We start from the raw sequence: 11,407 nt of genomic DNA on the forward strand, positions 1-11,407 counted from the left end.
TTGTTCATGAAGTCTTCTGCGAACAGTAGATTCTGATTCCTTCACTCCTGCCCTCTGGAGGTTGTTGCTGATGTCACTAACAGTTGTTTTAGGGTCTTTCTTTACAGCTCTCACAATGTTTCTGTTGTCAACTGCTGCTTTTTTCCTGGGTCTACCTGTTCGATGTCTGTTACTTAGTTTCTTTCTTCTTCAGGACATTCAGAATGGTTGTACTGGCTATGGTCAATGTTTGTGCAATGGCTCTAATTGATTTTCCATCTTCTCTCAGCTTCACAATTGCTTTTTCACCCATAGACAGCTCTCTGGTTTTCAGGTTAGTTACACTTCTAACTATAAATGCTATATATAAAAACTATAAAATCCAAAACTGAAACTGTGCTATTTATTGTTTGAATAATCAATGTAATAGGACACACCTGGGCAACAATACACACCTGTCAGTCACATGTTCCAATACTTTTGCTCACATGAAAAATGGGTGTGTTCAAAATAAAAGGTGCTATCTTCTAAGTTGTGTATCAAATCCAGATGTAAATACCTGGAAATAAAAGCTGAAATGTTGATCTCTTGTCTCATATTCATCTTTTGGTATCAAACCCAAATGTTTTCAGTCTACAGCATAAATAAAGGAATTGGCCTCACTGTTCCAATACGTTTGGAGGGGAGTGTAGAGTAGATGTTGAGATATTTCACTGAATAAGTGAGAAGTCTGATCTACTAGTGGTAATACAGGAAAAGTCAAATTATCACCAAAGTCATTAGAGTTTTCCTCTGAGGAGCATGAATGTCTGTACAAAACTTAAAAGACATCCGTCCAATATAGGTGTTGAGATTAGGGGTGTTGTTCCACGTTTCTCAGCGCAGTATTTACTTCCTGTTTAGATGATGAGTCACCCTGATAAGTCACCTTAAGGAATAACATAAAACCATTTTATTCAAATTTATATATATAAAGAAAAATGAATAAATGAGTCAAATAAGTGCATTTACAGGATAAATTAAACAAACCTTCAGTTAGCTAGAGACGCCAATATGATGCAAAATCCTTCATCCTTATTTTTCACATACATTAAATAGATGTTGAGCTATTTCACTGAATAAGTAAAACGTCTGATCTGATGGTGGTAATACAGCAAAAGTGAAATTATCACCAAAGTCATTAGAGTTTATCCTCTGAGGAGCATGAATTTCTGTATAAAACTTCAGATCCATCTAGAAATACTTCAGTCTGGACGAGGTGTCAGTGTAGCGCACATGTCTAAAAACATCTACTGTTTCTGATTAGCAGACTACAGCTCTGGCTCATCTGGTTCTGTCTATAGACATCAACATGGTGCAAATTCCCTCGCCCATATTTTTTTTTTTATCCAATTGTTTTTTTGTTCAGTTTATTTGTCTTTTTCTTGTTGAGCTCATAAATTATTAATACACAATAAAAACTAAAACGTGTAAGCTTCATGGATGTAAATATGTTTAATTCTATAGCAGTCATAACATCACAGCAATAAAACAAGCAACCAAAGCTCTGTGTTGTGTTTACCACTCTGAACCTCCAGGGGGCGCTGTATTAAATGACACTATTAGCTGCTGTGAACAGAACTATTTCTATGTTTAGTTCAAGGGTTCTTAGAAACCACTTCCAGACAATTAAACATTATTTGTCATTACATGTGCTCCATCCATTCCACAAGTGCACACCAGCTATACCTTGTTTTGTCAGAAGGCCCATGTATGACTGATATACTTCACTTTCATTTATTTACAGTTTCAGGTTAAATCAGAACAAAAAGCAAAACACTAGACACAATGGCCATGCCTTCTTGTCAAATGCAAGATATTTTATCTTTTATTCGGTTCAGTGCTGCTTTGCTTTGCAGTCATATGATGTGTTCACATTATCGTGGGAAAAACTGCTTTCCTGTGCATCAAACACCGTGACTGACTCACCCTGATGGATGACTTACATACTTTCACTTTCATTTATTTCCATTCTCACAGGTTTGACACCATTCTTGTCTATTGTTGATCTTCTATTTTTATTTCACAAAAGAAATGTATGTTTCCACGCCTGGTTTGCCCAGTGTAGCTAATATTTTCCTCTGATCCACCGGAAGTTTGCGTTAACAGGTGTCACAATGATAATAATAATGATAATAATAATAAAAATAATTTCAAAAATAATAAAAAATATTAACATATTAAATTAAGTATGTTTAAGTCTCCTTAAGGAATTACATAAAACCATTTTATTCAAATTTATATATATAAAGAAAAATGAATAAATGAGTCAAATAAGTGCATTTACAGGATAAATTAAACAAACCTTCAGTTAGCTAGAGACGCCAATATGATGCAAAATCCTTCATCCTTATTTTTCACATACATTAAATAGATGTTGAGCTATTTCACTGAATAAGTAAAACGTCTGATCTGATGGTGGTAATACAGCAAAAGTGAAATTATCAGCAAAGTCATTAAAGTTTATCCTCTGAGGAGCATGAATTTCTGTGTAAAACTTCAGATCCATCTAGAAATACTTCAGTCTGGACGTGGTGTCAGTGTAGCGCACATGTCTAAAAACATCCACTGTTTCTGATTAGCAGACTACAGCTCTGGCTCATCTGGTTCTGTCTATAGACATCAACATGGTGCAAATTCCCTCGCCCATATTTTTTTTTTTATCCAATTGTTTTTTTGTTCAGTTTATTTGTCTTTTTCTTGTTGAACTCATAAATTATTAATACACAATAAAAACTAAAACGTGTAAGCTTCATGGATGTAAATATGTTTAATTCTATAGCAGTCATAACATCACAGCAATAAAACAAGCAACCAAAGCTCTGTGTTGTGTTTACCACTCTGAACCTCCAGGGGGCGCTGTATTAAATGACACTATTAGCTGCTGTGAACAGAACTATTTCTATGTTTAGTTCAAGGGTTCTTAGAAACCACTTCCAGACAATTAAACATTATTTGTCATTACATGTGCTCCATCCATTCCACAAGTGCACACCAGCTATACCTTGTTTTGTCAGAAGGCCCATGTATGACTGATATACTTCACTTTCATTTATTTACAGTTTCAGGTTAAATCAGAACAAAAAGCAAAACACAATGGCCATGCCTTCTTGTCAAATGCAAGATATTTTATCTTTTGTTCGGTTCAGTGCTGCTTTGCTTTGCAGTCATATGATGTGTTCACATTATCGTGGGAAAAACTGCTTTCCTGTGCATCAAACACCGTGACTGACTCATTATGATCTGCTGCTAGAAACAGCAGCATTGTACTAAATGGAGTGGTAAATACTACGCTGAGAAACGTGGAACACGCAGCGATATACCCCTTGTTTTACTGTGATGTTAATAAGGCTATAGAATGAAATCCTTGAAGCTTACATGTCAGTTTATTTTGTATTAATGTTTTATCACTTCCAACAACAAAAAGACAAATAAACTTAACAAAAACAATTGGATGAAAAAAATGTGAGCGAGCAAATTTGCACCACGTTGACGTCTCTAGACACTGACAGTTCAGGTTTGACCCTCCTGATTATGTTTCCTGCTTCTTCCAAGTTCCCATTAAATCCTGTCAACCAGACCTTCTGAGCTGCAGCAGTACTAAATGTCTTAGTTTGTGTTAATTTGATTAAACACAACTTTATTTAAGAATATGCTCATACGAAGGAAACAAGAACAAAAATAATGAAACTAGTTTTTCACCAAGGGATCTTCCACAAGACATGACCAGATAACTATAGCTAACAGGCCTAATGCAGGACCCACCTTAGTTTATATTGTACTTTGATGCTGCAAATGACTGAGCCAACTGAGGAGATTGCCACTTTAACTAGTTTGTTGTCCAGCCTTCGACATGAAGTGCTGAAAACCACAACCCCATAACTGGGCGTGTCTGTGTTTTGCTTCAGCATCACTCAGCTGCTGTCATTTTCCAGTGTAAGATCATTTATAGAGCTGTGTTAGTAGTTTTTTGACCACGTGGGGGCAGAATTGCTCCAACACAAGCTGACAAACCAGCAGTGCTGAGGTATTAGTGCCTTATAAAGTCATTAAACCTCCAAATAACTGATTTTTTTTAAGCATGTAGGTGCTGTAGAAACAACACTAACATCATATTTTAAGTTGATATTGAGAACTTCAACTTCCAACTGGACAAAGCAGACAACTGCCCCTGGTCACAGGGTTAGGAAACCCCAGGGACCCAAAAAGCCCCAGGTTCCCTTTAAATGAAATGGCTGAATTTGAACCATTAAAAAGCAAAATCAATCTTCATCACTGAAGCTTGTGGTTTTGTAGAGGGGCGGTGTGTCCAGTTTTATTTTTTATTTTTATTTATTTATTTTATCTATTTTTATACTATTATTATTTGAATTTGTATTGTGTTCATGTGTTGCCGATATATTATTAAATAACATGTACTTGGACTTACTAATACTCATTAGTTTAAGGAGCTTTAAAAAATACTTAATAAGTTTCAAAAGTTTTTATTGGCTTGAGAAAGACAAGACAAATATAGTAACTCTGATAATGCACAGAAGTCAGCAGAAGGATTTTAAAGTTTTGACACATGTATTCAGAAAATAATCAACAGCAACTTTATATGACAAAAGCAGAATCTAAGATTCGAATGTGGCCCCTCCACCCAGTAAACAGGACTACTATCTCTCCAATAATCAAACATGGCTGAACACTAAACTACAACTGATTTTAAGTTGAGAAACACAAATGATGCTGAATACAGGCTTAAATTACAGAAGTGAATAAGTATTACCAAATCTTTAAAACTGGAAACCGAATGGTGTGACACTCATTTTACTTAAAACCTGTGTGAGGGGGGCGTCGAGTAGCTCGCTGCAGATGGCCCCGGTTCGAGTCCCGCACCGGACAAGCCCTTACCTGTATGTCATTCCCCTCTCTCTGCCTCCCCATTTCCCGCCTCTCTCTACTGTGCTATCCAATAAACGCACAAAAAGCCCGAAAAAATAAATAAAAACAAAAACCTGTGTGAGCGTGCCACCCAGAATGCATTGCTCAGTACCGAGATGGTTTGTACTGCTGGCACCTGTCTCCGGTCAGGTGGCGGTCGCAGGTGAGAGTGTACAGGATCTCGATGCCGCCTCTCTTGGCTGGGCAGGTGAATCTGTGCGTCCCCTGCCTCAGGGTCCTTGTACATGACCCCAGACGGTCGTCTCTGCCCCAGTCTTCATCCCAGACTTCAATCTTCAGACCCAAGTGTGTGTCCACCTTCATAAACAAATCAGTGAAAGCTAAATGAAAATAATATCAAAACATAATATATATCCCAGTGTCAGTTTACAAAATGCTTGTTGCCTTTGTTAAATATGTTTTCACAACTAATCACATCAAACCATGAGACAAACATGGCTAGCTGACATCTGATGTTTCATAAGCGGGAATATACAAAGTACTTTATGAATGAATATTCAGTAACTGAACAGTGTGGAAAGTGGAAAGGCCAAAAGTCCTCACTAAAACCAGGAAAGTGGATCACATCCCTCCAGTTTTCAGAGCCGACCTTCAGATTATCATGTTAGTTTATACAGCACTGAATGGTTTGGGGTCAGATACATTTCTAATCTGTTGCTCTGTTGTGACCCATCCAGACTCCTCATATCATCTGGGACAGGTCAAAGGAAGCAGCATTCAGTTTCTATGCTCTGCAAACCTGGAACAAACTCCCGGAAAATTCTGCCTCAACTCGCACTTGTTTTAGAAAACTTTTCTGTTTGCTACTGCATTTTATTAAGTTAGACTTTTTAGCTTCGGTATTATTATACACTTAAATCCGATTTAAATGTTCCTTTTATATTGTGTTTTTATGTTATCTTGTGTTTCTTCTCTGTCGTGTGATTGAAAGGTGTTAAACAAATAAATGTATTCTGTCTTTTGCTTGATCACAAACGTAAAATCACTAAATCTCTCGTTTACAAAACAAATTTAATTCCAGTTTTGATTTTAATTTCTTTCACTGTCAGCGCAGAAATCTGGAAGCTGCTGTGTGAGAAGAAGATTAACACTGACCTTGCCCAGATCATAACGTGCGTTCCAGTGAGGGCTGTTTGATCTGATCACACGGGTCTTGCGGTAGATGGAGCCGTACCACATCTTAGCATATCTGTGAAATGGAAACGAAAATACCTGTATCAATATTTGTGTTTGATGCATCACATTCACTGTGCCATCTCTCTGTATCTCGACTTGTTCTCTACGCACCCCTCAGTCCTGCCCCAGTAATCTCCTTTCAGTCCCCAGGCTCGGACGATGGTCACCACCAGTCTTCCCTTCGAGGCCTGTTTAGGACAGCAGCTAGAATCCAGGTTAGGGTCATGCCAGCCACAGAACGGTTGTGTTGACGAGCTCTTGATGCCGTGGTCTTTTAAGTACTGCTCTATGGCGGCCTTCAGTCCTTGCTTTTTTGTCGGGTTTGGCACCAGCTCGTACAGTGGTCTCAGGGAGTACCGAACAACTTCTGGGAGGTCCTTGAGGGTTTTCAGCCAATTTCGGTAGCCCACAGAGTCGTTCCTGGTGAGTGCAAACTCCCCGACCCAACCTTTGCCTCCTACCACCTCTGTGTAATGCTGGTGGAGTCCAGAGCTGAACAAGGTGGAGATGCCCTGGTTCTGTAGGACTTTGCTGCAGGTGTTTTGATTAGCAGACAGTTTGAACTTCCCCAGGCCTACATTGATACCCCGTGTCAAGCAGTTGTGCACCTAGATGACAGGAAGGGATTTTAGATGTTGTTTTCGGTACAGAGTGTGTTTACTGGTTTCATTAGACATGTGTGCTACATATACCTCGTAAGAGGAGAGGCCATTCAGTCTGGACAAACAGATACGTGCAGCTGTGACTCGCCTGAATCGGCCCCCAAGATAAGCCTAAAATTACACACAAGAAAATGTTATTATATTCAGTATATATACATATATATATATATATATATATATATATATATATATATGTATATATAGACAAAGATATATGGTGTTGTGTATTCCTGTGAAGTCATTAGTCAAGAAGTCAAGACATTAAAACTAAGGTGTGTGTGTGTGTGTGTGTGTGTTTTAACCTGGCGGATATAATGTGTGCCGTAGGTCTCTATGATCCGTCTGTACTGGGTCTTGGTTGAGTCGCTGTAGGAACTGGGCAGGTTTTCCAAATCCCTACTGAATTCATAGCTGAGGGGTGGTGTGTCTGACACACGGTAACTAAATGCAAAAAGACAGCACAATAAATGACCTGCGTGTACAAACCTAGAGGGTAAATCAGACATTCTGTGGTCATGTAGGTGGAGGTCTTCACACCCTACCTGTAATGGATACATGTGGCTCTGTGAGTGCTGAAGGTGTAGCGGTCCTCTTTGCTCCTGGCTGTAGCAAAGTTATATGCAGTGGAACGTGTTCCCCCCACCTCCAGGCCGACAAACTTCTTCCAGTCTAGTCCCACCTGATAAAAGAGGAGGACATGAGCTCCTTGAAGTCCAAATGTAATAATCACGTTACAGTATATTGAGGGGTCTGTTCAGCCACATCACAAGAAAAGCTTCATTTGTAAGTTTTTGTAAGGTGTCTGAGATTTGTGCTGCCAGCATTGATCTTTATTACCATACAGTGTTGAAATTACAGCATTCATTTTGTTTTGTACTTAACTTCCCTCTTCTGAGCATATTATCATTCTGAAGTTAGTATTCAGCTCAAAGCACCACTGTGCTGAAGCACATCCTCACAGAGCTGCTTAGTGTGGATGCAGACTCTTACTCTTGTTTAGATTTAGGTTTTCAGTTCAGAGGAACATGTTCCCCTTATTTTACACTCAGCAGAAGTTTTGTGAACTGATGTCTTGAAACTTCAACAGATAAAACTAAGACTACCTGTGTGGCATGCAAAAATATAGATTTTTGCTGAACAGATAAAGAAATAAACAAGTAATTAAAATAATTGATTATTTAAACATGAACATCAACAATCAAATTAAATGTAAAAATTAAACATGAATAGTCCTATACTAATTAATATACTGAAATCAGAATCATATATACATATATAAAGATATATAAATATATATCTATAGATATATATGCATACACACACACAAACACACACAAAGTGAAAGTGTTTCATACTTTCCAGTCGTTGCTCTCATCATTACTGTGTCGGAGAAGTAGTGAGCTGTGGACACAAAGTACAAAAGTATTAGAATCAAAATATACTAATTAATAAAAGCACTTATTGTGCAGAACAGGCCATTTCACAGTTACAATATTATTGTTTTATAATTATTGATGCAAATCACTTTAATGCTGCATCTGGTAAGAGACAAGTTAATTTACTTCATTGGGAAAATATATGTTAGTTAGTTAGTTTGTTTATTGTCCCCAAGGGGAAATTCATTTTCCCAGTTCTGTACACAGAAACGCCGACACGTGCACATTACACATCCTCACACCACGCAACAGTAAACTAAACACATCACGGTGTCAAAGCTCAGTTCTCTTGCTTTCAGCTTCACGTGCATGTTAGAAAATATTGCCTGATCTAGAAAAACCTCAAATATAAAAATGCTCACAACACTGAGTATTTATGATTCTATATCACACAATACCTGACGGAGCTGTGCGTGCTGCCGTACAGATGAACACTGCAGCGGCTGAATGCGCGCCAGTCTACAGCAGAGAGCGGCAGCTGAAAACAAGAGAGAGACCACCAGGGTGAACATGTTAACAATAAGTGTGTGTGTGTGTGTGTGTGTGTGTGTGTGTGTGTGTGTGTGTGTGTGTGTGTGTGTGTGTGTGTGTGTGTGTGTGTGTGTGTGTGTGTGTAAAGTTGTCTGATTTCAATTACTTTCTGCAGCACGTTGCCTTGAAGAGGGTTGCGACGGAGGATACAGGTGCCATTTGGGGTGGCGTAAGTCTTCACGTCGACCGTGTAAGCTCCTTTCCTTCGCAGGGTGACCACATCAAAGCCCTCCCCCACCAGGTTGTAGCCTGGCACAAAGGGAGCGGACTTGCACTCGGCCGTGACCTCACAGGAGAGAACGAGGGAGTGGTGCGACAGAAAGAGGAGGAGACTCAGGTAGAGAGGGGATGGAGTTGAGAAGGAGAGCATGGCTGGGGTCAAAGAGACACTGAAATGTTTCAGACAAAGACAGAGAGAACAGGAAAGGAAATCAGTGACTATCATTTCAGCTGTCAATCAATTGTCAATCAATTATTTAATCAGAAGAGTTTATGTTTTCAAATTTTTTGTTTAATTTGACCAACAGTCCAAACAAAGACGTTCAGTTTATAATGATATAAAACAGAGAAAAGTGTTGAAGAAACTAAAATCATCAAATGATGAAACAATTATCAAAATAGCTGCAGATTATTTTTATGTTGATTTGGCTCAACTGGTGGAGCGTACCACTTAGACTCAGTCCTTACTGCAGCGGCCATTGGTTTGAGTCCGACCCATGGCCCTTTGCTGCATGTCATCTCCCATATAAATATAAAAAAAGCCTATAATAACGTTGCCGGCTCTCAGCCACACTAGTCATTTAGGAAAAAGACAAAAATCCCTAAATGGTCAGTGCACTTCGTTTAAAAAATAAATTATCTACTGATGAAAAAATAAACAAATTGTGGCAGGAATCTCAGAATGATATAAATAAAATAGACTTCCATCCTATAACCAAACTTTTTGTAATTTGATTGAAATGACTTTTTAAATATTAATTAACGAGCATAATTTAATGAAAATGAGATTACCTGTTCATTCCTGCAGTGTGAATCTGCCAGTGAGCTGCAGATGAGGAGAGTGTGTCAGCCGAGGATGTGGCGACACTGTCCAGTCTGCAGGTAACAGCACTTTTATACATGTGGTGGGTGAAATGAGGAGTCCTGCACACGAGAGTAGTTCTTGAACTACTGCACCAGACAAACTACATTTTACACTACAGGGAAATGGGCAGCAAAAATCATGCTTTCCCGATAACCTTTTAATTTGTAATGAGAAACTTGAATGGCAACATTGTCTTCATTACAAGAAACTTGAAAATAAAACTATTTAATCTCCACCCTCAACCACCCTCATATTTTTAAAATGAGACCTTGTGACTTCAGTTTTTTACATGCATTACATCTGCACTTCAACTTTGAAACTTCATTAAAAAAATATACATTTACATACATTACATTACATTAACCACTAATAAGTATTTTTTATCCATCTGATTGGTTATACGTGACGAGTAATAGCCTATCAACGCTGAAGGGTGCTGTGAACACAGACACGCATTTATTAGAGCAGCTCCAGTTAGCGAGCTTAGCTGTGTGTCCAAGGTGAGACAGAACATCACAATCCTCTACACTGAAGTTACAAAAGCACCACACTCTGATGAACAAGTTCATTTGTTGATCCAAGACACACAGAGCAAGAGAGAGATCTGGGTATGAAATTATAATCAGTTTTTCAATTTGAAACTAAAAACAAGAAAACATGCCCTATTTCATACGTTTTCTTACAACACCCATCAACGCAACCTGCAGGTGGATCAGAGGAAAATACACTGGACTAACCAGGTGTAGCTACATAAACTGTATGTTGAATAAAAACAGATCAACAATATATTGATCCTGATTTAGTGTAACAAGAAATAAGGTGTCAAACCAGTATGACTGGACACGAGCCATCTTGCAAAAACGTGACAGGGTGCAGCTGGTGTGTACCTGTGGAATCAATGGGCCACGTGTAATGACATGCAAGCGTGAACACAGACGCGCATTGATTAGAGCAGCTCCAGTTAGCGAGCTTAGCTGTGTTTCCAAGGTGAGACAGAACATCACAATCCTCTACACTGAAGTTACAAAAGCACCACACTCTGATGAACAAGTTCATTTGTTGATCCAAGACACACAGAGCAAGAGAGACCAGGAGAGAGGTGCAGGTACTAAATTATAATCAGTTTTTCAGTTTTAAACTAAACACGAAAAAACAATAAAACATGCCCTAATCCCGTCACTGTAATGAAGAAAACAGCAACGTTAACTGGGTTAAGATTAAGCAGCAATAAACGCTGCCAGTAACAGAAACTCCAGCAACTGGAAATGTCACTGCATCATGTCAGCATGTGAACGGCCGCTCACTACTGTTACTGAAAGGAAACTTTACTCAAGTAGAAGTAAAATAACTCAGTAAAGTACAAAGTAAGTCAGTTAAAATGTCTCTGAGTAAACGTGTTACTGCGTTACATTTTTAAAAGGGGAATGGGAGGAGTAGTTAAAACATGTTACATGGTGATAATAATAATAATATGTGATAAAACTATTATTATTGAAGAGCATCTTTAGGCTATCATACATATGTGTAGGTGTATGTGCAATGGTATTTCAATG

General features: G+C 38.5%; 1 protein-coding gene across 2 annotated transcripts; it reads right to left on the minus strand.

Annotated features, from left to right (window-relative positions):
* Nucleotides 1–4,476: 4,476 nt before the first annotated feature.
* LOC130164218 (perforin-1-like) lies at nt 4,477–9,888 on the minus strand. 2 transcript variants are annotated; one of them, XM_056368811.1, is made up of 11 exons: nt 9,782–9,888; nt 8,877–9,159; nt 8,638–8,717; nt 8,159–8,204; nt 7,346–7,482; nt 7,106–7,244; nt 6,834–6,914; nt 6,253–6,749; nt 6,061–6,154; nt 5,033–5,262; nt 4,479–4,841 (listed from the first exon to the last, which is right to left on the minus strand). In XM_056368811.1, exons 1-10 carry the CDS (start codon nt 9,787–9,789, stop codon nt 5,050–5,052), a joined length of 1,578 nt encoding a protein of 525 aa, XP_056224786.1. In that variant the 5' UTR covers nt 9,790–9,888; the 3' UTR covers nt 4,479–4,841; nt 5,033–5,049. The 2 variants fall into 2 exon arrangements, with proteins under 2 accessions (XP_056224778.1, XP_056224786.1); XM_056368803.1 differs by having other exon boundaries at nt 4,477–5,262.
* Nucleotides 9,889–11,407: the final 1,519 nt, after the last annotated feature.

Source organism: Seriola aureovittata, chromosome 3 (assembly GCF_021018895.1).
Source record: "Seriola aureovittata isolate HTS-2021-v1 ecotype China chromosome 3, ASM2101889v1, whole genome shotgun sequence".
Classification (NCBI taxonomy): Eukaryota; Metazoa; Chordata; class Actinopteri; order Carangiformes; family Carangidae; genus Seriola; species Seriola aureovittata.

What these genes read in the sequence shown, in the direction of transcription:
- LOC130164218 (XM_056368803.1), bottom strand. An exon ending in ATGAGAGCAACGACTGGAAA is followed by an intron (nt 7,483 to 8,158) that starts GTATGAAACACT and finishes CTCTTTTATCAG; the next exon opens with GTGGGACTAGACTGGAAGAA. An exon ending in GCACACATTATATCCGCCAG is followed by an intron (nt 6,915 to 7,105) that starts GTTAAAACACAC and finishes GTGTAATTTTAG; the next exon opens with GCTTATCTTGGGGGCCGATT.